Source organism: Equus przewalskii, chromosome 22, assembly GCF_037783145.1.
Source record: "Equus przewalskii isolate Varuska chromosome 22, EquPr2, whole genome shotgun sequence".
Lineage (NCBI taxonomy): Eukaryota > Metazoa > Chordata > Mammalia > Perissodactyla > Equidae > Equus > Equus przewalskii.
In genome coordinates, this window is record NC_091852.1 from 7,018,263 (window position 1) to 7,045,281 (window position 27,019).

At 42.9% G+C, this 27,019-nt stretch overlaps 1 protein-coding gene across 4 annotated transcripts in view; it reads right to left on the reverse strand.

Moving 5' to 3' along the window:
* The window catches only part of LOC103564432 (solute carrier family 28 member 3-like), a 40,073-nt gene extending 14,127 nt beyond the window's left edge, over positions 1-25,946 (reverse strand). For 2 of the 4 annotated variants that reach the window (XR_011531813.1, XM_070590792.1), the window contains exons 1-10: positions 25,520-25,946; positions 20,521-20,702; positions 19,428-19,519; positions 17,829-18,018; positions 16,593-16,737; positions 7,731-7,844; positions 7,038-7,115; positions 4,883-4,963; positions 3,436-3,516; positions 1,380-1,505 (exon numbers count right to left, since the gene is read on the reverse strand). Coding sequence is in view for 2 of the 4 variants with exons in the window: in XM_070590792.1 (XP_070446893.1) it covers positions 1,380-1,505; positions 3,436-3,516; positions 4,883-4,963; positions 7,038-7,115; positions 7,731-7,844; positions 16,593-16,737; positions 17,829-18,018; positions 19,428-19,519; positions 20,521-20,645 (1,032 nt within the window). In the remaining 2 variants the exon portion in view is untranslated. Of the gene's footprint in view, positions 1-1,379; positions 1,506-3,435; positions 3,517-4,882; positions 4,964-7,037; positions 7,116-7,730; positions 7,845-16,592; positions 16,738-17,828; positions 18,019-19,427; positions 19,520-20,520; positions 20,703-22,773 lie in introns of all 4 variants that reach the window. The other 2 variants (XR_011531814.1, XM_070590793.1) reach the window with 2 other exon arrangements.
* Between the last annotated feature and the right edge of the window lie 1,073 nt (positions 25,947-27,019).

Below are 27,019 nucleotides of genomic sequence, written 5' to 3' on the forward strand. Positions count from 1 at the left end.
AAGAGAATTAGTCCCGTGCTATAGGAGCTTTCACAGATCCCTGCACCTCTGTTGTCCCTTGGAATGTTCAAACAGTCCCTAGAGCCCATATTTCATTACATCTCGATTTAGATGGGGATGTCTGGGGCTGGGAGCATGGATACAAACCTCTCTGTCTTCCTTGTGGTCTTCTGAAAGTTTGTGCCTTTACGTAACACTCATTTACGCAGAATTCCTGTGATCGGTAAGCCATCTCTGCTCTCCTCACTGCAGGTCTACTTAAACTCTTTCCCTTCCCCTCCTCACACCCTTCTTGTTCCTGGATTCTCTTCCCTATCTTTTCAGAATTCCAGAATCAGCACCCCCCCACCCCGACTCCCATTCCACCCAGCACATTTCTGCAGGCGGTGTTCCCACAGTGGTGGCAGAGTGGATCCTCCTGGCATCCAGTCACAGTGCTATTCCTAAGGTCTCCTTCATCCTTTTCCTTCTTCCCTCTTCCTGCTCATCAGCCTCGGAGGCCCAGATGAAGTCCTGGAGTGAAACTCGTGTATCTTGTAAGAATGCCCAGTCGCCTGGGTCACAGGGCTGCTGTTGATCCCATTTGTCTCACAGGGGTTGCATCTATGTGTGGCTTCTCGGCTCTGTGCTTGGGGCACATGCGCCAGTTATCATAAGGCTCTCCATCCCTATGCTATTGACCACCAGCTCTCAATGATCTGTACATTGGAATCTGAGGAGCTTTAAAAAAATATTGATTCCTGGGTCTCACCCCAAGAGATTCTGGTTTAATTACTCTGGGGGATGGGCCTGGGTATTCAGGCTTTTAAAGGCTCCCAGGTGATTCTAATGTGCAGTAAGGTTTGAGAACCACTGCTCTAGGTCAGGGTCAGAAAACTTTCTCTGTAAAGGGCCAGAGAGTAAATATTTTTGGCTTTTTGGGGCCACAACTTCTCAACTCTCTAGCATGAAAGCTGCCATAGAGAAACAAATAGGACTAGCTGGTTTTCAGTATAAATTCAGTTACAAGAGAAGAGGAGTGATCTAGAATTGGCCCATGGGTCATTCTTTGCTGACCTCTGGTTTAGATTGCCTTTACTAGTGTAATGGGGGTTTTTTTCTTTGCATATTTATATTTTCAGCCAAAGTAGCCTCATAATATGATGTATTCTGCTGTGGTTGGATAGGATTCACATTTAGGTGGCAGGGATATAAAAGTGAAGCACCAAAGCTCCTTTGGGGACTCCATTCAAATGCCAAAGGAACTGTGAGCAGCCATCCAGCAAAAACGACTGTCTTTTGGCCTCCTTATCCAGCAGCAATGGCAAAGAAAAAAAAATGACAATAGCAAAGAAAGAAGAGGTTGTATTTTCCATAAATTAATCCCCAAATATTCTTACCCCAAAAGAAATGTATGGGCCTAAGACATTCCCAGCGATGGTAGCAAACCCAGTGGTCATGATTGCATGGAGTTCAGACCTGGTGGCGTCTTTTATATACCCTTCGACCAGCAGTGGAGCCTCTGTCTGGAAACAAAGAGCGAGCAGATTAAGTGTTACCTTTTAAGTCTTAGGAGGGTATGCCAATCTACTCAAAATTCCATCCTATAAAACAGTATTTCTAAGAGAAGACCTCAGACCAGCTCCATCAGCATTACCTGGGAACTCCTTAGACATGCAAATTCTCAGACTTATTGGATCAGAAACTCTGGGAGTGGGGCCAGCAATCCTGTTTTAACAGCCTTGCAGGTGGTTCTGATGCATGCTGGAATTTGAAAGCCTAAACCCTAGCTGTCTGTGTCATTTGAACTCTAGGTGAGTGTGCATACTGAATGGTTCGTAAAGTTTGCAGAGTGTGCAAGGCCCATTCACACAATGCCCCCACTTAGCCTGGGACTGGACTCTGCTGGCTGGGGACACTTTTCTAAGGTTGGAACACCATTGGTCAAGTAACTCTGCCCAGTGGCCTGGCCTTGAGAACTGGCGATTCTGAAGCCTCTGTGACTTCCCATCTTCCAGCTTCATCTCAACAGACCTTAAACCTCTTTGTTGGCATCACAGGGAAATAGAGACACAAGCAGAAAAAACAAACAAGGACAGGTGCCCAGAGGCTTTTCCCTAATTGAGAATCAGAGACCCCCTTCTTGCCCTTGGCTGGAAAGGAATCAGGTAGCGTGTAGTTGTAAAGGCTTGAGTCCCCTCAAGGAGGGCAGGCGGCCTGCAGCCTGGGGCTCTTCATAAATAATAGCTGAACTTTAGCATATTAGGTATCAAATTGAGCATGTGTGCAATTTTACAATTTTCCCCTATTATTTCTAATTGTTCTACAAGAGTGAATGTGTTGAGCGTCTATTTATGGACTGAATAGAAATTCAGTACTTGAGCCCTCTTACTCCACAGGTAGGAGGAATCAACTCAAGATGGTGCCCTAATTAGTCCAGAGAGATCTTATGACTGTAATTATAATAATTTGAACACCTAGGGAAGGAAGCATGGGCCCTGCTATGAAGCCCTTGCTCCAGGTTAGCAAGCTGGGCTGGCCAAGAAGAAGTCTCAGCTGCCTGGAGCAGTCGTAGGCCTGGGATCCAGGGCCATGTGTTTTTCTGGGGGACTATTTTTGCTTCAAATCCGACTTGGGCAGGCATGCTTGCGACCACTCACACTTGGTTTCCTTGGTATGTGACTAGATTCTGCCTGAAGCTCCAAGTGCAGAGTGATGAGGCTGATTATTACTATTTCTCACTCATCCACCCCTTAGGAATGCCACTGTTTTGAGAGACATCCCTTTTGCATCATATTTCTTTGCTTAAATGGACTTCAGGCAAAAGAGCATTTAACCATGGGATGGATCAGGGAGTGAAATGCTTTTGCTAGTCAGCATTGTTCCGCAGGCTCAGCAAAGACAGACTGTTGGCCAGTTCAGACAAGTTGAGAATGAACTGAGATATCTATACAGCTGCACGGTTGTAGGTGGGAGCCTTTCCTGGTCTCTTTCATTGCCCCAGCCTTACACTACAGCATGTGAGGCTGCCTGCTATGGGTTTGCAGGCTCAAGATAGTGGTGAGCTCCATGTGAGTGAATGAGCTGCTCACCTCTGAAGGGTGGGCCAGAGGCCTCAACAATTCTATAAACTCAGAAAAGATTGGTTGAGAATCTATGCATGAGAAGTCCGATGCTTTCACAAAATGCCTCAATCTTTTGTCCCCTCCATCAAATTTCCAGAAACCCAATGCTGTGTTCATGCACTGAGAACTTTGGAAGGGATCTCTTTCTCTTCCTCTTTTTCTCTCTCTCTGGAATCTGGCCTTTCTCAATACTTAGAGGTCCTTATTTTCAGACTCTTCCCTCTACACTAAAGGAAATAAAACCATCATATTTTTTTATTCCAGTTTCTGGAAAGAATGTCCATTTCAGCAAGTGTTTTGTGTTTTTTTGTTTTTTAATATTACAACTTACATATCCGATGAATATATTGCCAGCAGCAACTACAGATTCAATAGGAGATGATCCCACAGTAACCAGCATGAGCCATCCAATCTAAAAGGGGACAAGGGACAAAGTTAGTGAAGAGCTATTTATATACACAAAACTTCAGAGTAGGGATAAAATCTTTGGAGGAAAATGCTGAGGCCTTCAACAACTATGGGCAGGCCAGCAATGTGCTAACTGTGAGGACATCTTACCTAGTCCTTAGAGCAGGCCAATCACACCCTCCTATTGGAGGGGTAAGTCTGAGTCATTGCACATACTTTCAACATTATATGAATGAATTTCTCCTGAAACGTTGTGAACTAGTTGTAAGTTATAATAATTGCTGACATTAACGGCAGGTTTACTGCATTCCAGGCAGTTTTGAGCCCTTGATCTGAGCAATGCTTTAATCCACACAATAACCCATTGAGGAAGGTCCTATAATTATGCCCATTTGATAGAAGTGGAAACTGAGGCACAGAACAGTTTAGCTTTTTTGTCCAAAACCACCCAGCTAATAAGTAGTGGGGTGTAGTTGACATTTGGTTTTTTTCTACTTAACGCTCAATCGAATGTGGTTTATGATCCCACTTTCGCAGTGGCCCTTCCAACCAGAGACTGTCGTGCGCACACCTCAGGATGGGGACTTCCTGTGGCATTCCTTCTCCGTAGACATGAGCACCGTAGTTCTGAATGTTTAAATAGACAATTGGAAAATTGCGGACCCTGGTGCTCTTGCTATAATTCTGAATTCTGCTGGTATTCTGGTTCTCTCTCTCTCTCCATTTTATTCATTGACAGGGATCAAAGGAGGGCTGGGCTGTGCCCAAACCCTGTGTGCATGGCCTTGCTCTCGTGTGTGTTCAAACTAGCTTACACGTTTAATAGATTTCTGGTCTAACGTGTGACTGTAGGACTGACAGTTATTGGGCCAGCAGGAAGGAGATTAACTTTTTAGACTTTAAAAAAAAAATTGTGTGCCTCTAAAACTCCCTGAGGAGCAAAAAGCAACTTCCCCTTCCTGCTCTGATTCCCAGCAGCTTGCAGACCAGAGTGCCCCCTTTAGGAACCTCCTGCGGACAAGCAGTGACTCTGCATAAGGCACAGGGTGGTCCCAAGATGGAGGACAGTGCTGTTTTCCCCAGCAGGTGTGGGACTTGTGGGAGTCAATTCTGTGGCTAAAGAAGTAATTGCTAAGGTGTCATGAAGATACCAGTGGGTTGCAAGTCAGCCCTGTCAGAAGTCCCTGAGATAGACTTCCCTCTAGGGACACATCTAGGATGTTTGGGTTTGAATCCAATAACTTGGGGGAGCAGGGTGAGTCTTGGTATTAAGATAAGACACTTTGGAAAACCCTGAACAAAATGTATTTAGGACTTTGTCCCTGAAATAATCGGCTCTACATCTATCACCCATCCCTCTGGTCCCGTACCTTTCTAATGATCCACTGCATCAGTCCTAGGTAGTAGAGCATGTACATGACGGCCGTGAAGAAAACCAGCATTGGCAGGTACTGGAGGGGGAGATGGAAGCAATCATGGGCTAACGTTGGCCTCAGGAGAATTAGTAGGTTTCAGATCAGTCTCCTTTTTTCTACCTCCTTTTTCCTCTCTGAAACATCATAAAAATACTGGAAACACCTCTCGAACTAAACAACACTTTTATCAGGCAGCTGCCCCACCTACAGTCTCTTATTCTAACTTGCTTGGATAAGCTCGAGTATATTTAATCGGAAACTTCACATTATTTTTCCCCTCTGCTATAATGATCTTTTATTCCTTTAGTGTCTCAGAGAAGGAATGAAGGTTTGGGAGAATTTGTAATAATTAGGTTCAACACACTGAAGGCCACTGGCAGATGTTCTTGTTCTGATATTAAACAGTCATGAGCTTCGCCACTTATTAGCAGAGTAACCTGGGTCAAGATTAAGTGTGAGCAACCTCAGATCCTTATTCAAAGTGGCTGCACAGATCAGACAGAGCATAGTAGGTCCTCACACACAGTGCCTCCTATAGAGGAAGCATCCACTCTTTGAGCTTTTAGAATCACAATTATTTTACTTATAAACATTTGATCACTAAGAAACGGTTAAACTTTGGAAACCAGCTTACTTCTGTGTTCACAAAGGTTGTCCTTTCCTAGATCCTATTTTCCTGATGCTCTTTGGGTGCCTTCAGTACAGCCTGTGTGTCTACAGGGAGCCGTGTCTCCCCTGCAGACACCACACAGAGCTGCAGTCTCAGTCCCTCCCCACCCCTACCCCTCCACACCCCTTCCCCTCTGCTCCCCAGCTAAATGGCCAGGGACAAGATGCCACCAGAGGCTCGGAATGACTGAGGATGATTTGTACAGGATCCAATTTAGGAAACTCTATTAATACTATATGTTAAAAGACACTCTGCGCCGTCATTCAGAGCTCACGCACTTATGTGCTTTTGTTGGCTTTAATGGGTGGGCAGAGCCTTGCTGAAAGCATCAGGGAATCGAAAGGGCTCATCTCTCAAATGTGCTCACAGGGATTCTGTGCTGGTAGAGAGGATGGAGGCTACAGCCCTGCGGGGAGTGGGCGGAAGTCTGAGACACTGGAGCAGTCTGGGCAGCAAGTCACACCTTCTTTGTGACTTTAGTTTTTCCAATTCTGGATTCAGATCATGATATCAGCATATTTCCATCTCAATTTGTAAACACTTGACCTTTCAGAGATGGCTTAGTTATCTCAGCACCAAGGCATCAAATCAGCAGTTTAAGAAAATATCCAGTCTAACAGTTGGCCTAACTGAAACTGGGGTAATTTCGAGGTAAATTTGGAGTCTCTAAGTGAGGAAACAGTTTAGAAGTGTAGGAACAATCATATATCACAAAAAGGAAAGCTGAAGAAAAAGCCAAAGTCATCTTTCTGACTCACGGACAGGCATTTGTAGGGACTTCCCAGAGGACAGTGACTTCCCGGGGCTTGTGGGAGCCCCAGGGGAGAATTGATGAGGCCCAGGCATGGGGCCAGCTTGCCTTTCCCCTGTAAAACAACACCCTTCTTTGGCTGGGAGAAGGCCCAGCCCCCAGGCCTCCCTAGGCAAAGGCTGTGCTGAAGGAAAATGGGAACCGTTTAGCACGAGGATGGCTCTGGAAGGACAGAGGCTGATGTGGGTGACCGGTTGTCCTGATTGGCCTGGGACTGAAGGTTTCCTGAGCACAGATCTGTCACTGATCCTGGACCTAGAAAACATTAGTGGCCATATGCCTGTTCATGGCCTGGTATCTCATGATATTTTCCCTGAAATCTCAGATACTGTTGCCCCACATGGTTTTTCATAAGTATCTCACGCCATGCTACAAGCCCTCCAAAAGTATTCCAATATTTCTGACTCCTCTAGATGTTTGCCTTAATGCTATGGTGACAAAGTAAACATTTATATACCACTGACTTCAGATAAAATTGTCATGAGAAAGGACAGTGGTGTGCTGTGCACGTATGACGTGCCCAGCAGCTATACTCCTGGTTTCTGGTAGTTGGGTCCTATCTGAATATCTACAAATACTGAGAAGTTACTGAAAAGGAAGCGACTCCATAGAAAAGGATTTGGCTTTACCTTAAATGCCAAGTAGTGGTCTGTGTAGTTCTCACCAAAGACAAAGGAAGCACCAGCGTCAGTGTGCTCCAAGAAGGTCTGAGATAAAGAAAGGGCAAGAGGAGACCATTACAACCCCTGAAGTGGTGGTTACAGTTCCCAGGACCCACCAGGCTCTGCAGAGGGTGAGGACCCAGCAAACTTGTTGGATAGACTTGGAGAGTTAATTTTCTCAGCTTTTCTCCCTCCAGTAGGTGGCACGGAAGTGTATTTTGAACTATAACTTTACACAGATTTCCCAGCATTTCTAACATGCAATCTGACTCTAGGATGCTGAAGAGTAAGCTGGGTGTGGTAATTTTCTCCAGAAGCAATAGGTGGCACATGTGTGGCACTGCTGACAACTAGATGCAAAGAGAGCCTGTCTCTCTGTTTCTGGAACCCTCTTAGAAGTGTGACACCCCTTGGGCAGGAGGAAGGAGGCAACCGGGATAGGGGAGAGATGTAGTGGATGGTATGGGTGAGGGGCAACAATAATATCAATAAACTGGACAGATTAACATTTTCCACATAAAATTATTTGTCTAACTCATGCTATGACATTGAAATTTCAGTCAACTCATGCAAATAAACCTATTTCTGACATGTCTTGAGGATTATACTCAAATGTTAAAAGCACTATAAAAGTAAGATGTTCTTTTGAACCCAACTTACCTGAACTTGCTTGCCCAACCACTGAAAAGCCATAAGTCCAGGGCCAGTCCTTAGTATTATGAGCCCAAGAAGAAACTGTAACCCAATTCCCCCAAGGACAGGCCTCCAGCGAACCTATGGAGAAAGATGGAAAGAGACGCATCTTGTTAGAGGATGAATGCTGACCTCAGCATAAATGCCCAGAGCCTCACTGTTTCCTCAGAACCTTCTTACACATGGCCTGTGACCCACCTTCTCTGGGAGGCCCAAGCAGTCATGAGCAAAGAGTCCCTTGATAGAATCATTCCCAGAAATCTCAGGGTGGTATTCCCTCTTTCTAAACCTGAGTTTCAAGCCTTCAGTCTCAGGGGAGTATGGAACCATTATGTCATGATAAAACAACTCAAACCCAAAGAGTAGTCTTAGCAGTGCCATAAGGAGGAAGGATCTAGCCTTGATGGTCATGCAGTAAATATTCAATATATATAATTATTTGCCCTGTCTAGAAGAAGGAGAGGCAGAACATGACTTCTTTGTGTGTCCTAGGTTTGTTGACCTGACAAACTGTAAGTGAATTAAGTGAAAGAAATTCCACCCTGTTGAGGGGCTCTCATTTCGCTGTAAAAGTAACCTATTATCTCTAACACGGACTCGGGGAGAGCAGAGTCGTGTACAATCAGCTGCTTTCATTTTGGTGCAGAGATGAGCAGCCTGCAAATACCTATGGGATTGGAGGCATAGAACACAGAGAGATGTGTACAGGGCAAAGAATTTGGATCACATTAGGTGACTTTGGTCTCTGACTAGTGCTTTCTTTTGAGGGGTCAACCTTTCAGCCAGTAAAATCTTCCAGGATTTGCCATTATGAGTCATTTGTGAACAACTGATGTCTCAGAAATTTTGCCCACGTATTGAGTTACTGACTGACAGAACAAGGATAAGATTGAAATTCAATGTGAACAAAACTGTTTAAGGACGAAGTTTTGGAATAAAATAGCCAAAATCACAAATAGAAATTTGATACACTGCAGAATCCAATGGTAGAATATTAGCTTATTTACTGGTCTGGGGAAATCTGGATCAAAAGAGATGAGTTTTCTTTGAATGTGTGTTTGTTGGGGAGAGTTCGGGTACAGGAGTAGAAGTTGGACTTGACAACACAGAACATCTCACTGAAAGTATAACTGGAAAATTACCAAGAATGAGAGATCTCATCAAGATGGCAGCATAAGCAGACTCTGAACTCATCTCTTCCCACAAACACAAACAGTTTACAACTATTTTTGGAAAAATTACCCTGGATAGAAAATTGAAAACTGGATAAAAAGAACCCACACAACAAGGGACAGTCCTGACTAAGGCAGAAGAGGCAGAAATTCCTGCTGGAGAGAAAATAAGCCATCTTCAGGAGCAGAGGACTTTGGCAGCCAGCCAGGTGGGAGACACCCTAAGGTAGGCAGCCCTCTCTGGAGGACTGAGGTCCAGAGTCGGGGACCATACTGCTATAAGCATCCTTCACATTCAGCACAACTGAGACAAGGGTCTTACTATCTGGCTTCGCTGGGTATTAACTGCAGCGGGGAATACCCCCAGAAAAGCTGTCAGATGACAGCTGAAAAGACCAGGATCTTAAAAGGCCCATGCACAAACTCACCCATCTCAGCAAGCTAAAATCACCAGAGAGAAGGCTGACAGTCCTTTGGCGAAGACTCATCTGTTGGGCTCTGGGTGCATCTCAGTGAGAGGAGAGACTTTTACAGAGACTGAGACATTGGTGGTGACCATGGTTGTGACCTGGTCCAGGCATATTGACACCAACCCTGGGAGATGCCTTTGGAGTTCTTCCTCTGGCCTGTTTGCCAAGGGGTCACTCACACCCACTAGAGTGCAGATTTAATCCAGTTGAGCCAGGGCAGGCAGCCCAGCCTAGGGACTGGCCCTGCCCAACAGCAGGCCCTCAGGCTACTTGTTGGCCTGCATTGACTGGGTGCCTTTATCCTCTACAGGCAGTTAAGTGAGTCTGCCTCTGTGGGGTAGGGCCTATGTGAGGACCAGGTGAACTGTGGGGGGAATTGTTGGAGAGTAGGGGGTCCTCTGCAGTGGTGCATCAGCCTACACTCCAGGGGGTTGGGAAGTGTGCATGGACAAGGACTGTGTTGATGCTGTGTGTGGTCCTGTAGGGGGTGAGGTTTATCAGTGGCAGAAGACCTGTGCTTTAGAAATAGCCATAAAAAGGATCAGCCCCACCTTCATAATTTGAAACAATTGAGTGCTCCTGTGCCTAGGTCCAGCTCCTCTCAGCTGCATTCCTAAGATAACTGACAACAGCCTTGTAGGCCTGAGGCCTATTGCAACTGTAAGCCCCTGAGCCTAGCAACCAGCTACTCTGGGTACCTACACAATTAAGAGGAAAACTGTAACAGGAGTGTGCTGTTAGACCTTGCAGCCAACAGTGCTGAGGCTCCCCAAACCAGATTTACAAACAGCTGGCCCGGGAAGGAAAGACTAGACTACCCAGGTACCTGCATCAAGAACAATCTTGCCACAGCAGAAGGACACAAAGGGGTCACTCCTGGATCATTTGGACTGGTGAGGAGAGGGAAGCACACTGCTTGGCCTCAAAAGGCATCTCTTAAACAAGGCCACTTCTCCAAGATCAGGAGACATAGCCAACTCACCTAATACATAGATATAAGCACAGAGAAAAAAGCATAATGAGGAGACAAAGGAATACATTCCAAGTAAGGGAACAGGACAAAGCCCCAGAAAAAGGAATAAATGAAACAGAAATAAGCGACCAACCCAACAAAGAGTTCAAACAAAAACTCATAAGGATGCTCACAGATACTGGGAGAAGACTAGCTGAGCACAATGAGTTCATCAACAAAGAACTGGAAAATATAAAAAAGAATCAATCAGAAATGAAGACTACAATACTGGAACTGAAAAATTCACTAGAGGGACTCAATAGCAGAGTAGAGGATATAGAAGAACAGATCAGTGAGGTAGATGAAAGACTAGAGGAAATCACCCAAGCTGAATAGAAAAAAGATAATTAGACAGATTGAGAACAGTCTAAGGGAACTCTGGGACAATATCAAGCACACTAACATTCATATTATATGTGTCCCAGAAGGAGAAGAGAGAGACAAAAGGGCAGAAAATTTATTTGAAGAAATAATAGCTGAAAATTAACCTAACCTAAGGAAGGAAACAGATATCCAAGTACAGGAAGCACAGAGAGCTCCAAAAAAGATAAGCCCAAAGAGGCCCACACCAAGACACATTATAATTAAAATGTCCAAAATAAAAGAGAATCCAAAAAGTGGCAAGAGAAAGGCAACAAGTGACAAACAAAGGAAAGCCCATAAGGCTATCAGCGGACTTCTCAGCCAAAACCCTACAGGCAAGAAGAGAATGGCATGATATACTTAAAATACTAAAAGGTAAAAACCTACAGCCAAGAATACTCTATCCATCAAGGTTGTCATTCAGATTGGCAGGAAAGATAAAGAGCTTCATAGACAAGCAAAAATTAAAGGAGTTTATCACCAAGAAACCAGTTCTACAAGAAATGCTGAAGTGACCTATTTAAGTGGGAAAGCGATGACCACAAATAGGGATAAAAAATTATCAAAAAAAAAAAACCCCAGAAAACCAAGCAATAAAATCACTGGTAAAGATAAAAATATAGTAAAGGTAGCAGATCAACCACTTGTGAAGATAATATGAAGGTTAAAAGACAAAACTACTAAAATTACCTATTTCAATGATAAGTGGGTAATGGATAGACACACACAAAACAAGAGATTAGATATGATTTCAAAGACATAAAACGTGGGAGGAGGGGAATGAAAAAGTAGAGCTTTTAGAAAGAGGTCAAGCTAAAGAGTCTATCAACTCAATACAGACTGTAATATACATAGAATATTGCATAGGATCCTCATGGTAACCACAAGTCAGAAACCTGTAGTAAGTAAGCAAATAAGTAAGACAAAAGAAATCAAATAGATTACTAAAGAAAGCCATCAAACCACAAGGAAAGAGAGCAAGAGAAAAAGAAAGGAACAGAGAAGAACTCTTAAAACACCCAGAAGAGAAAAAGTAACCGAATGGCAATAAATATATATTTATCAATAGCTACTTTAAATGTCAATGGATTAAATGCTCCAATCAAAAGGCATAGGGTGGCTAATTCGATACAAAAATAAGACCCATATATATGCTGCATACAAGAGACACACTTCAGACCTAAAGACACTCTCAAACTGAAAGCAAGAGGATGGAGAAAGACATTCCATGCAAATGGCAATGAAAAGAAAGCAGGAGTAGCAATACTTACATCAGACAAAATAGCCTTTAAAACAAAAACTGTAACAAGAGATGAAGAAGTGCACTACATAATGATAAAAGGAACAATCCAGCAAGAAGATATAACACTTGTAAATATCTATGGACCCGACATAGGAGCACGTACATATATAAAGCAATTATTAACAGACATAAAAAGAGAAAGAGACAGTAACACAATAATAGTAGGGGACTTTAACACTCCTCTTACACCAATGGATAGATCATCCAAACAGAAGATCAATAAAGAAACGCTGGCCTTAAGTGACACTTTTGACCAGATGGACTTAGTCGTGGATATATACAGAACATTCCATCCAAAAACCACAGAATACACATTCTTCTCAAATGCACATGGAACATTCTCCAGGATTGATCCCATGTTAGGCCACAAAACAAGTCTCAATAATTTAAGATTGAAATAAAAGCATGCATCTTTTCTGACCACAGAGGTATGAAACTAGAAATCAACTATAGGAAGAAAATCAGAAAAGCCACAAAAATGTGGAGATTAAACAAAATGCTACTGAACAATGATTGGGACAATGAAGAAATCAAAAGAGAAATCAAAATATTCCTGGAGACAAATGAAAATGAAAACATGACATGCCAAAGGATACATCAAAAGCAGTTCCAATAGGGAAGTTTATAGCAATTCAGGCCTAGCTCAACAAAGAAGACAACTCCCAAATAAACAATCTGAAAATGCATCTAAAGGTACTGGAAAAAGAAGAAAAAACAAAGCCCAAAATCAGCAGAAGGAAGAAAATAATAAAAATCAGAGCAGAAATAGATGAAATAGAGACTAAAAAAACCAGAAAAAAATTAGTGAAACCAAGAGCTGTTTCTTTGAAAAGATAAACAAAATTGACAAACCCTTAGCTAGACTTACCAAGAAAAAAAGAGAGAAGGCTCAAACAAATAAAATCAGAAATGAAAGAGAAGAAATTACAATGGACACCTCAGGATACAAAAGATAATAAGAGAATACTATGAAAAGCTATATGCCAGCAAATTGGATAATGTAGAAGAAATGGATAAATTTTTAGAAACATGCAACCTTCCAAAAGTGGACCAAGAAGAAGTAAAGAATTTGAATAGACTAATCACCAGTAAGGAGATCAAAACAGCAATCAAATACTTCCCCAAGGGGGCCGGCTCCGTGGCCGAGTGGTTAAGTTTGGATCCTGGGAGCGGACATGGCACCGCTTCTCAGGCCACGTTGAGGCAGCGTCCCACATCCCAACCTAGAAGGACCTGCAACTAAGATATACAACTATGTACTGGAGGGGGTTTGGGGAATAAAGCAGAAAAAAAAATAAAGATTGGCAATAGTTGTTAGCCCAGGTGCCGATCCTTAAAAAAATACAAAAAAAAAGCACAAATACTTCCCCAAAAATAAAAGTCCAAGACCAGTTGACATCCCTGGGGAATTCTACCGAACAGTCAAAGAAGACTTAATATCTATCCTTCTCGAACTCTTCCAAGAAATTGAAGAGGAGGGGAGGGTTCCTAACTCATTCTAGGTAGCCAACACAATCCTGATAGCAAAACCAGACAAGGACAACACAAAAAAAGAAAATTACAGGCCAATATCACTGATGAACATTGATGCAAAAATCCTCAACAAAATACTAGCAAATCGAATACAACACTACATTAAAAAGATCATACATCATGATCAAGTGGGTTTCATTCAAGGGATTCAGGGATGGTTCAACATCCACAAATCTATCAACATGATACACCACATTAACAAAATGAAGAATAAAAATCACATGATCATCTCAATAGGTGCAGAGAAAGCATCTGAGAAGATACATCAGCAATTTATGATAAAAACTCTAAATAAAATGGGTATAGAAGGAAAATACCTCAACATAATAAAAGCTGTATATGACAAACCCACAGCATATATCATTCTCAACAGAGAAAAACTGAAAGCTATCCCTCTAAGAACGGGAACCAGACAAGGATGCCCACTGTCACCACTCATTTAAAACAGTATTGGAAGTCCTAGCCAGAGCAATCAGGCAAGAAAAAGAAATAAAAGGGATCCATATTGGAAAAGAAGTGAAACCGTCACTCTTTGAAGATGACACGATTTCATATATAGAAAACCCCAAAGAATCCACTAAAAAACTTTTAGAATTAATAAATGAGGGGCCAGCTCCGTGGCAGAGTGGTTAAGTTCGCGCACTCCGCTGCGGTGGCCCAGGGTTCGAATCACGGACATGGCGCCACTCGTCAGGCTACGTTGAGGTGGCGTCCCACATCCCACAACTAGAAGGACCTGCAAATAAGATATACAACTATGTACAGGGGGGGTTTGGGGAGATAAAGCAGGAAAAAAAAAAAGATTGGCAACAGTTGTTAGCTCAGGTGCCAATCTTTAAAAGAAAAAAAATAAATGAATAGAGTCAATTCACAGGATACAAAATCAACATACAACAATCGGTGACATTTCTACACACTAACAATGAAGTAGCAGAAAGAGAAATTAAGAATACAATCCCATTTACAACAAAAAGAGTAAAATACCTAGGAATAAACTTAACCAAAGAGGTGAAAGAGCTCTACACCAAAAACTATATAACATTGTTGAAAGTAATTGAAGAGGACACAAAGAAATGGGAAGATATCCGAGTGCTTTTGGATTGGAAGAATTAACATAGTTAAAATGTCCATACTTCCTAAAGCAATCTATAGAGTCAATGCAATCCCTATCAAAGTTCCAACAACATTTTTCACAGAAATAGAACAAAGAATCCTGAAATTTATATGGAACAACAAGAGACCCCGAATAGACAAAGGATTCCTGAGTAAAAAGAACAAAGCTGGAGGTATCACACTCCTTGATTTCAAAATATACTACAAAGCCATAGTAACCAAAACAGCATGGAACTGGCACAAAAACAGAGACACAGATCAATGGAACAGAATTGAGAGCCCAGAAAGAAACCCACACATTTATGGACAGCTAATATTCAACAAGGGAGCCAAGAGCATACAGTGGGGAAAGGAGAGTCTCTTCAATAAATCTTGCTGGGAAAACTGGACAGCCACATGCAAAAGAATGAAAGTGGATCATTACCTTACACCATGCACAAAAATCAACACAAAATGGATTAAACACTTGATTGTAAGACCCAAAACCATGAAACTTCTAGAAGAAAACATAGGGAGTATGCTCTTTGACATCGGTCTTAGCAGCATATCTTCAAGTACCATGTCTGATTGGGCAAGGGAAACAAAAGAAAAAATGAACAAATGGGACTACATCAAACTAAAAAGCTTCTGCACAGCAAAGGAAACCATCAACAAAATGAAAAGACAACCGAAAAATTGGGAGAAGATATTTTCAAATCATATATCAGTTAAGGGGTTAATATCCAAAATATACAAAGAACTCATACATCTCAACAACAACAAAAACACCAACAACCCAATTAATAAATGGGCAAAAGATCTGAACAGAGATTTCTCCAAAGAAGATATATGGATGGCCAACAGGCATATGAAAAGATGCTCAACATCATTAGCTATCAGGGAAATGCAAATCAAAACTACAATGAGATATCACCTCACTCCGGTCAGAATGGCTATAATTAACAAGACAGGAAACAACAATGTTGGAGAGGATGTGGAGAGAAGGGAACCCTTGTACACTGCTGGTGGGAGTGCCAACTGGTGCAGCCACTATGCAAAGCAGTATGGAGTATCTTCAGAAAATTAAGAATAGACCTACCATATGATCCAGCTATTCCACTGCTGAGTATTTATCCAAAGAACTTGAAAACACAAATGCATAAAGATACTTGCACCACTATGTTCATGGCAGCATTATTCACAATAGCCAAGACTGGGAGGCAACATAGGTGCCCATTAAGGGACGAATGGATAAAGAAGATGAGGTATATATACATAATGGTATACTACTCAGCCATAAGAAATGATGAAATATGGCCATTTGTGATAACATGGGTGGACCTTGAGGGTATTATGCTAAGTGAAATAAGTGAGAGGGAGAAAGTCAAATATGGTTTGATCTCACTCATAAGTAGAAGATAAAAACAACGACAAACAAACACATAGCAACAGATATTGGATTGGTGGTTACTATAAGGGAAGGAGGGAAGGGGGAGAGCGAAAGGGGTGATTAGACTCACATGTGAGGGGATGGCCTATAATTAGTTTTTGGGTGGTGAACATGATGTAATCTACACAGAATTTGAAATATATTACGATGAACATCTGAAAGCTATATGATGTTATAATCCAATGTTACTGCAATAAAAATAAATAAATGAATTGAAACTAAGAAAACAAAAAAAATGAAAATTACTGAGAATGAAAATGAGAAAGTGACAGTTTTATGAAAGTTCAGGAACAAGGGCCACCTAGCCACTCAAAATATCATAGCAAGTTACAGAAAATACTTAATAGTTAAATTCTCTCACACTGACTGTTTTGAGCAATTTACACATGAGAAAACAGAGGGAAAAAAATAAAAGAGATCAATTTGATACTTACTTTGGTTGGGTGCTTGGAAAATAGAAATAGCAGGATAACGTACACTAGGAGTCCACCAAAGGACACCAGCTGCCGTTGGCCCAATTTGGCAGTGTCAAAGATCAGCCAGAAAACAACTCCCAGGATCAGAGAGCTCCAAATCACCCTGAGGAACCAGAAAGGGGGCATCTTTTGTTGTATTTGTGGCATTGTTTGTAGCATCCAAGTGCTAACTTGAAACTCTTAATCAGGCTTAAACTAACAAACAAAATATTTTAAGAGTAACACACTCTGGCACCAGAAGTTATACTTCCAGAAATTGCAACAGACCCTCTTTTGTTGTGTCTATAAAGGCAGATAGCCAAAACATCAAGCAATGTGTCCCCCTCATTCACAACCCTTGGGCCCTTCAAGGATATATAAAGGGGTCAGAGAGAAGAAAGGATGTTTGGAGAGAAGTCTGGTGGTTTTTCTGAGAGATCTACACGGAGTCTCACCTCCAGTTTGGAAGACAGGTGAGGCATTACCTTCTTCCCTTGAAGGGAGAATTTGAAATGCATTCTCTGCAGTTGGGGGACCTCACCTGAGTCCCAGAGAGCCAAGTCAGACCTCAGAGTGGATTCAGCTCCCCAGGGAATCTAGTGGGCATGACAAGGCTGACTCATGGCTTGGATGGCAGAACCAGAAAGGGTGCTGTGTTGGGATTGCACCATCCTGGTTTATTAGGCCAAGGATGTGTGAAGGTTCCTGGTAGATCCCAGGTGGGCCATGCTGGGGAGAATGGGCCCTGGGTCCTACCCAGCAGGGCCACCTGGAGGGAGAGGAGGTCCCACAGAGAGAGGCTGCGAGAAACACCCTGAGTGGTCACCTGCAGGCCACCGGCTCCTGTAGGAGAGGGTTGGCTTTAGTAATTCACAGACCCTTCCTCCCAAAGAGGCCAGCTTCATGCCTAGAGGAGAGGGTCACCTCCCCAAGTGAGAACCATCCCATCCTTTGGACAACATCTTATCACTTAGTGGAACTTGCAATTAAGGCAGTTTGTAGGGACATTTGAACACATTTCAAACGAGTCCTCCCCTTATCCAGGCCTTGATTTCCTGTTTGTAAAAGGAAGGCATTTTAGCAGATTATTCCCTAGGTTGTCTCTAGCTTCAATATCCCATAAGTGAGGAAGCAATTTCAGAACACAGTTTTGGAAGAGTGTTCAAAAGGACAAAGATCGCTCTCAACAGCAGTAAGAGAACCAACTGCATTTACCACTTCAGCCAGAACCAATGGCTGTCCAGAAACCTTCTGCCAGGAGACAGGAGCTCTTTGATTCGATGCTCATATTTGGCCATACAGTGATCCCAGACCACAAAGAAGATGGCAGCCACGGTGATCACGAAGAGAGGAAGGGCTCGGTGAAAGTTGAGGGCACACGCGGCGATCACCACAGCCAGGTAACCTGCCGGGAATCAGACACAGATGGGGACCATCAGCACCAGCTGGAGACCAGCCACAGCACCAATCGGCTCCGCCAAGGGGGGTTCAGTCAAGGAAGCATTGAAGGCGGGGGTGCTTGTAATAGGGCTGTGGGCTCCTCTGACTATAAGTAGCGGATTTTGGTGGCTTGTGTTGTTTTTCCAGGCAAGTCATAACAGTGTCACCATGAACCCTAGGAGGACAGCGTGCTAGGTCCTTTTCTCTCACAGAACCTTGTGAGTTCTCGAATCCTGACGCTTCATCACTGGGCCTCTCACTCAGTACTAACCACTTTTTTCTGGCATTCAGACTCGGCAGGCGAGCTTCCATCAGAGAAAGGCCAGGAGTTGAAGCCACCACTGACTAAAGATATTGATTCTCCTGGTTTGCAGCTCAGATTTGGCCTAAGCTTGAGTAGGAAAACAGGCCCACCAACAATCTCTAAGTGTCCCGGGATCTCTACAGGAAAGGGAATGGGGTGGGGCAATTACCAAGGGGGCTGCTTTTGAAGAAGAGGTTGTAGGATAAGAACAACAAGGTTTCCTGTTAAAGGTCAGCAAACATGGTCTGATGTTACATCTGGGCTGCCACGTGCTTTGTAAGTGGCCAGTACATCTGTATTTGTATGTTTGTATTTGTATTCTACAAATAAAGTCTCATGGGAACACAGCCACACTGTCTGTGTGCTTTTGTCCCATAACGTAGAGTTATGTGGGTTTTGCCGTATGCAAAGCCTGAGACACCATCTGGCCTGGGACACAGAAAGTTTATAGCTGTTCCCCATTCCTGCGGTGTGAGCACCAGCAGACCCACTGACCTCGGGGAGCAGTGGTCTTGGGTTAAACTCTCTGGACTTGGGTGGGAGTATCCCATCTTATAGACAGGAGTACCCTTTAAAATGGGCTTCAGAGCCCTTTGTTTGGGAGGGAGCAAAACTGGAGACCTGCTCATCTGTGAGGACAGTACGGTCTTGCCTTCAGGCAAGAAGAGTAGGCTACCTGACCCCAGGCTCCTCCTCGTGTTGTGTTTGTGTAGAGTATTAATTGCTTATATTTCCCCTGCCCTTAGGTTTCTACCTTGTGATTATCACCATGTTTTCCACTTACCTGGATTTGATGAACCAACCCTCAAATCCACACCACAGCCACAAAAGCCACAGGAGTAGGGGACCTAAAATGTTAGCTGCTGCTACAAAAACTGGACAGGGAACAGCTCTGCATAGGTGTCACCCACTGAGAGCCCCCACCAGTGGCTTCCTGGTTGATTCTCTCCCTCTCTGGATGATTCCATGAGGTCCAGGGCAGGGGGCAGACTTATTTTCTTTCCACAGAAAGCTCATATTTGAGGTATCGGCAAAAAGAGACACTCGATTCCATCCCCTTTGTTACTTACCAGCTAATAAGATGCCCCAGAAGATGTACCGAAAGCTGGTTTTGTGTTTCTGAGAAAAGTCCTGAAATCTGCCATGCTTCCTTTCCAGATACCTGTAAGAAGACAAAAACCAAAAGGCAGGCAGAAGTCAACACCAAAATCATGAACTAAACTGGCAGCTAAGGCTGGATGGGGCTTTGTAACTAAGGCAAGCAAACAACCAAACACATAAGTGCATGTCCTACAATATAGAAGCGGGAAACTCTTTTCATTTTAGACTAAAACCAGTCATCGCTTCTATCTGTCTTTGCCAAACGGATGTGATTTGGTGAATTGCATGTGCCAGCCCTTGAGGGGTTACAGAGCTGAGAAAATGTGCTCCTGGAAATGGAGCAGGGGAGATGGAGAACTAACCAAAAGCTGGAAATAAATCATAGGACGAGGGTGTTTCTCACTGGACTATGAGGGCCTCCATTAGCTTTCAAGCTGCTGTTATTAAAGGTTGATTTGGAAAAAAAAAAAATCCAACGAACTGTCATCCCTTCTAGTTCCATAAAGTCTGAGTAAGCTGGTGGTTCCCTGTCCTCGCCCGCCATATTTTTCAGTGGGAGGCTGACAGACTTCACTGGGTGCTTGAAAAGTAAAGTAGGATTTTGTGGATCTGAGAGCTATTAACCAGCAGGTTGTAATATGGCTTTCTCCGAAAGTTCTAGAATTGTAAGCATGTCTTTGTTTCTCTTCAGAGTTTTGTTATGGGGTGGTGGGTATGTTACTGGATGAAACATGAGTGTCCTTCTTGGCAAGTTAATCAACCTACATGTGAAGTAGTTGTCACACAAAGCAGAAATTTTGTTTGTGGCATGCAGGAAAGAAAATGGAAACCAAAGGAAATAACTCACAAAATCTATGGTTCCTTGACCACAGGGAGGTGGGTACATTTATTTGGAGTAGGGAATTAATATTCAAAGGGGAAGTTTTATCATCATAAGTAGAGGTGGCAGAAGCTTGCACATGCATGGTTTGAAATCCTGCTTTTACATGCAACGCATGATCTCAAAACAGCTGCTTTGCCCCTCCCAGAGGAGAATTTACAATGTTAATGAGGGCAGGTTACTTTAGTACAATTCTTCGCCTCTTGGCATAGGTGGCATTCCTGTGCTTGCGGTCTCGGCGGGTCTGGTCCAGTTCAAAGCGGTCGGGTCCAGGGTGGTTGTCATTTAGAGCTTCTTCCTCGTGCATAGCTGAAACCACATAAGCTCAAGACCCCAAAGTTGCTGGAGAGAAGAATGTCTGCAACTTTCAAGAAGACAAAAGAATTAGGTCAAACACAAAAGTTTAGAGTTTAGGCAGGACAAGAGAAGAGGGTTGGAGTCCGTGGCTGGTGACAGAATCCCTCCTCTACTTTTATCCTGCTCCTCATTCTTGAGGGCGTGGGTCAAAGGTCCATATTCTGTAACTACTTTCTCCTGAGTGTAGGCGTTGTCATAGGGGCCAGTAAAGGAGTAGAATTTTTCCTGCTGGTCTAAGGTAAGTTTGTGGGTCACCAGGCATGGCTCTAAGTTGTTCATATCCTTGATTAACAGGCAGGGGGCAGTCACAGCTCTCAGGCATGAGGGCCGTCTTGTTGCCAACAGGTGTCTAGCAGCTTTGAGAAACAGGCTATCATTCTCTTTAAAGGTCCCAACATTTGGGCTAATCCTCCCAGAGTTATTCCTTCTCTTTCATGAAGGTACAAGTCAGATGGTTTGCTCAGGTCTGGAAAGACCAGTGTAGGTGCTTCTATTAGTAAGTTTCCAAGCTTATTGTAAGCTTAGTCACATAGCTCATCCCTTTCAAATGGCTCTGTTTCTGGCCCCTGTAATTTGTCACAGAGAGGCTTAGCAATCACTCCAAATTAGGGATCCACATGTGCCAGAACCCAGCCATCTCAAGCATCCTCATAGCTGCCTACATGTTCTTGGTGGAGAAGTTGACATATTACCATTTTCCTCTCTTGAGAAAGGTGGTGCTGCCCTTTTGATATAATAAACCTCAAATACTTTACAGTCTCTTTAGATACCAGTGTTTTTCCCTTAGACACTCAATATCCCTTACTGGCTAAGAAGTTTAACATGGTCACCGTGTTCTCATCAGAGATTTTCTTAGAAGGACTAGCTACTGGGATGTCATCCACATACCATAACACAGTGCTTAGTTTTAATTTTAATTCCCTTAAATCTCAGCCCAGGATTTCCCCAAAAATTGTAGGGGAGGTTTTAAATCCATGGGGTAAGACAGCCCAGTAGCACTGTTGTTTCTGGAGGGAGTCTGGTTCCTCCCATTCAAACACAAACTACTCTTGGGACTCGGGGTCCAATGGCATGTAAAATAAATCAACTTTTAAATCTAGTGCTGTACGAAACACGCTGTCCCAGGGAGATTAGCCAGCAGGTGTAAGGATGAGGTCCTACAGGATGTGGGTCTTGGACTGTTTTGTTGACAGCCGTAAGGTCTTGAACAAATCTGTACTCCCCTTTTCCTGGCTTTTGAATGGGTAAAATGGGAGTGTTACATGGGGATCTACATGGCCAGATTATTCCTTGTTTTAACAGTTGGCCAGTTACAGGAAGGGTTTTTCTTATGGCTTCTGACTTTAGGGGATATTGTTTTCCCAGAGGCCAGTGACCATTCTGCTTTAAGTCCACCTTTGCAGGTATGGCACCAGCTGCCTGTCCCATTTGTCCTTGTGTCCGTAACTCTGAGCTGATTCAGCTTAGAATGTTTGAGGGAATTTCTTCCTTTTCAGGTACTGGTTGTCTTGTAACAAGGCCATGAGCTCAACTTCCCAATTTTTGGGAACTTGGATTTCTATTTTGTCTTGTTCCCAGTTTATTGAGGTCCTTAGTTTTCATAATATGTCCCTCCGAGGAGAGGGCATTCTGGCAGATATAGAAAAGCACATCTTAATGTTTTGGATCCTATGTCACAGGTCAAGGGCTCCAGAAACCTTCTGGTCTCTCCTCTACCTGATACTCCTTGTCTATCACATTTTCTTTTTTGAAAGGGTTCCTTTCCGGGTATTTCACACCAGGAATGTGGCGCCATTATCAAGCAAAATTCAACATGCTCTCCTCCCACTGCTAAGGTTACCCATGGCCCTTCTGGGGAGATGAGGACTGGTTGCCTGGAGCCAACTGGGGAGCCCCATGGCCCATTACATATCATCTGTAGTCATGGGAAGTTGCCATGGCTTGGTCTTGTCTGATCCCTTCCCTCTCTTGGGTTGGTTAGGACAATCCCCATGTCCCTCCTGTCTGCACTTGCCACTGATTAGGCCCCAACTTCATTGGTGGCCTCTGGTCTCATGGTAGGGGCCAGGGTCACTCACCCATGGCATCTTCTCCTTCTCCCTTGGCTGACCTTGAGCAGACTGGAGGATCACCATGAGCAGGGTATCTTGCAACTGCGTCTCTGGGTCATCTTTCATTTCTTTTGTCATATCTCAGGTGTTGAGCACCCTGAAGGCTACCTCCACTAACTACGTATGAAACTCTTTTCTTGTGGTTTTTACTTTCACAAACTTTCTGTCACTTGCTTCTTACATTTAGAATTTGTTCCATGTCTTCCTTCCCTTTTTTTTTCTAGTACTGTTAGACAAATTTATATTTTTTAACAAAACGAATAAAAATATCTGTAGTCCTTATGTATCCTTTACTGAAAACATACATTTTACTTTCTTTGAATACAAAGATCTTTCCCTCATTAACTTTTAGTAGCTTTAATCACATATATTAATTAGAATTTTTAGCCCTCATGGACTTTGATTTTGTCTGTGAAAATGAAGAAGTAATTATATACTGTGTTTTACACTAGTATTCTGTAGCTTGGCATATTTATAAATACTTTTTATAATTTTTAGGAACATGTTTCTTCATATTATAATCTTTTAACAAAATATAGGATGTGTTTACTAATAGACCTGAACATCTTTTAGTTTTTTTGTAATAAGAAGCCAAAAGTAGATTAACGTTTATCTGATATTTTATCTTACTTAGAAATTATCTAGCTATTTGATGAATTTTTATCACAATTTAATCGAGTAAAACTTCAAAGTTTTAACTTACCCAAAGAGAGTTTAGAAGTTATTCTAAATGCATGTGTTACAAAATATAATTATTGTTAAAAGTTTATCCATAAACTCTTATCTCACTTATATTTAAGCCATTTGTTTTTAACAATCATATCTAGATTACTAGAAAAATTTTATGTGAGACCAAAGCAGTTAGCCACCATTTTAAGCTGTTGTATGTATATATATATTGGAACACATGATTATTATTAAAAAGTTCTCCCAAAACCTTTTACCTTTTTACATCTATTTAGTTTAGTTGTTTACAACAATTATTTACACTGCCTATAAAATCTCTATGGAATAGCAGACAAAATTAGCTAGGAGTTTAAGTTATCTTTGTTGACAAATTCTGTAACGGAGACAACATGAGTCTGCCTGACTCATAAAGGCTGATGTTTCCATTCCATCCCATGTTGATAACTGTGTGGAAAAGTCTACTTTAATTAAACCAAAAAATAAGCATTAGCCAGGACTACTCCCTTCTGCTTTTATTACCGAAGCACAGCTCGCATTTCACTAATGAACCTCAAATACCCTCCAGCTGATGGAAACAAGAGCCAAATGGGGGATGAGGTGAGGGACGCTGAGGAAAAATACTTTGGAATTGAAGTCACCTGGAATATTCAGAACTATGACTCTTTCCTTGGGACTTAGTCCCTGTTGTATGTTCCTGAGCACTGTAAAAGTTAAACAAAGATCATTTGTCTTAGGTTTTGGTCAGTTCATTGACTTTGATGGAAATGCATGGTTGGGAAAGAAATATACTGTGAGTATCCCAGTTGAAGAATAATAGCCCAGTGCTGTGAATGTTTGTGGGAGAGAGTGGGGCAGACAGCCCACGATCATCTCCAGTGGTTCTCTGTATAGAGATTCATTTTATGTGTAGTTTTTCAAGGCCTTGAGAATGTAAAGTTCTTTATGCTCTTACTCCTTTGAGCTGATAGTCAATTTAAATTCTTGGTTGAAAGAGGAGTTAAAGTGTTGGACTTGGTAAGACAGATTTGTTGGATGAAATAAACTAATGCTAATGGGTATCTTTAAAATAAACTCAAATAAAAGTGTTCCTGAGATTCTCTTCAGCCTGTTTAGAACGTGGCCTTGCATAGAGCACTGAGCTAAGCCAGCCAGAGTTCTGCCTTTGTGCTTCCTCTATGTGTTCCTAGGTAGACAGCAGCGTGTGAGGAAATGTGGCCCTGGCCTCCATGGGGACCCAGAGGTGGGAGAATGTGAGCCCTGCCACCGAGCCTGGGAAACCTGCACAGGTCTTGGCTATGACAAGTGCAGCAGCTGCCGAGAAGGACAGAAGCTGCTGCATGGGATCTGTGGGGGTCCAGCCCAGATCCAGGTGGAAGGAAAATTCTGGAATGGTATGTGCCTCCCAAGGAGAGATCCAGGTGACTAGCTGTCTTCCCTGCCTCCTTCCTCCTTTAAGCCTTGCCTTTGGGATCTCCAAGAAATGAAGCCTGGGCAGTGAAACAAAATTTGGAGCAAGAATCAAGTTTGGGCCACTGCTGGGGCCTCTTTGAGGCTCACAGTGGGAGAGGGCAGGAGGCTGTGTTTGGTTGGCATTTGGCCAGGAGAGAAAATCCATAGGGCAACGTACAATTGGTCTGGCCACTTGAGTTTCTACCTGGGTGGAGTAGAACTTGGAGCATGTAGAGAAAGTCATATAGGGAAATGGCCCAACTATTATTTTCTCTAAGATTTCAGAATAGCTTCTATCACATTCATCGTCCTCTTCATTATGATAAAGGACAACATTATTGGGAGGATTGGCTTTTCCAGTTAGACAAGAAAGAGCTGCTCTGAAGGATTGGAACTGAAGTGAAAACAGTTGCCCTTTCTGGCTGGATGATTAGAACTTGTCATCATGCTAGCTTGCCTTTTAAAAGTTGCCCTCTCCAGCTGCAGATGAGGAAGGGGAGGGCTTGAGGGGGGACAGGAAGGAGGAAAGTGCCAGAGCCTAGAATCTAACAGTAAGACTGCGCGTATTCACTCCTACCTGAGTCTGCACGATTGGTCCCCTCTCTCTGGAGCTTGGGTCACAGGCTTCCTTGCAAGGTAATTACAAACTTTCGGGGTCCTCTCCTTGTCTGAGGTGAGTAAAGACAAAATCCTCTTCCTGCTGGAAAAATCTGACTCACATTCTGTGCAGAGATGCTCAGGAAAACAAAAGATGCTCTCTGTTTAATTTTGAGGCAAGGATTGGTGAAAAACGTCATTTCAGAGCAGAAGCCACAGCAGCTGAAAGGTCTGTTCAGGAGGAATCCTCTAAGGGCTGGAGAGAGAGAGATCTGGGGCTGGAGAAAAGGCTCCTGCTGCCTCTCAGAGGAAGGATGTCATGGCTGCTGCCTGTTGTGATAGTGTAGCACATGTGACTGAAAGGAAATTTGGCAACAGATGTTAGCTCAGGGCCAAACTTCCTCATCAAAAACAGAACCAAAAAAAGCAATTTATATCTGACAGAGGAAAACAAAGTGGTTTCCAGCACACCATTCCTGTACTGGGGCAGCAAGGCAGGCACCCGTGAAGCCACAAGGATACATGTTCAGACTCTCTAGTGAGGTGCTTACAGATGGATCCTCATGTCTGCACCATTGCCTCAAGCATGCTCTTGCCCTCCATAGACTTGCTAGTCAACCCGGGTCTCTTTCTGGATTAATGCTGTTGAAAGAATGATTTGTGGGAGATGAGTGGCAAGTATGCAAAACCTAAACCAGAGGATCACATATTTTGCATCCAACATGGTCTCTTATACTTTATAGCTGGGTTTTATTGACGTACGCTTCCCTAAAACCCAATGTTAGCTTTCAGAAAACAAGGATACATGGTCTTTTGTTTGGTTGGTTTCTACCCCGAGCGTTATTGCATTTCATGATGCAAATACTGCACTTACATTGTAAAATGCAGATGAGGATATGCCTGGGGGAGACCCAGTCATTCCCAGTAACTCAAGTCTCACGACACAGGACACAACATGAAGTCCCCTTTATCCCTTGGAGAGGGTCACCGAACACCTTTTCTTCTCCCTTTAATTTAAATTAACCTTCCCATTTACCTAACTACACACCAAAGTCTCAAAACTTTATCACTCTGATGTAGTTGTTGTCCCCCAATGGCTCAAAGCCACCTTTTCATTTATATATTGAATTCACAAACAAATTAGTTTTCCACAAATGGGATCTCTAATTAGGATCAGCTTCATTTGAAACTGTGCAGTAAATGGGAGAATGAGAAGATTAGAAAGCATCATTAATAGCAATGCAAATAACCTTTAAATCAATCTGGATATGTCTCTCCAAGAAGTTGCTCTTCTCTTCCATTTAGGAAATAGAAAACTGTGGCCTGCCATTGGCAATAATCTCCACAGCATGCATAATGATAGTAACAATGGTAATTTAAAAAAAAGTCAACCCAACACCTGGGTAGATCGTTTGCAGTACAAAATGCTTTCAGTTGCATCCTCATCTCCTTTGATCTTGCATCTGCTTTGTGTGCAGTA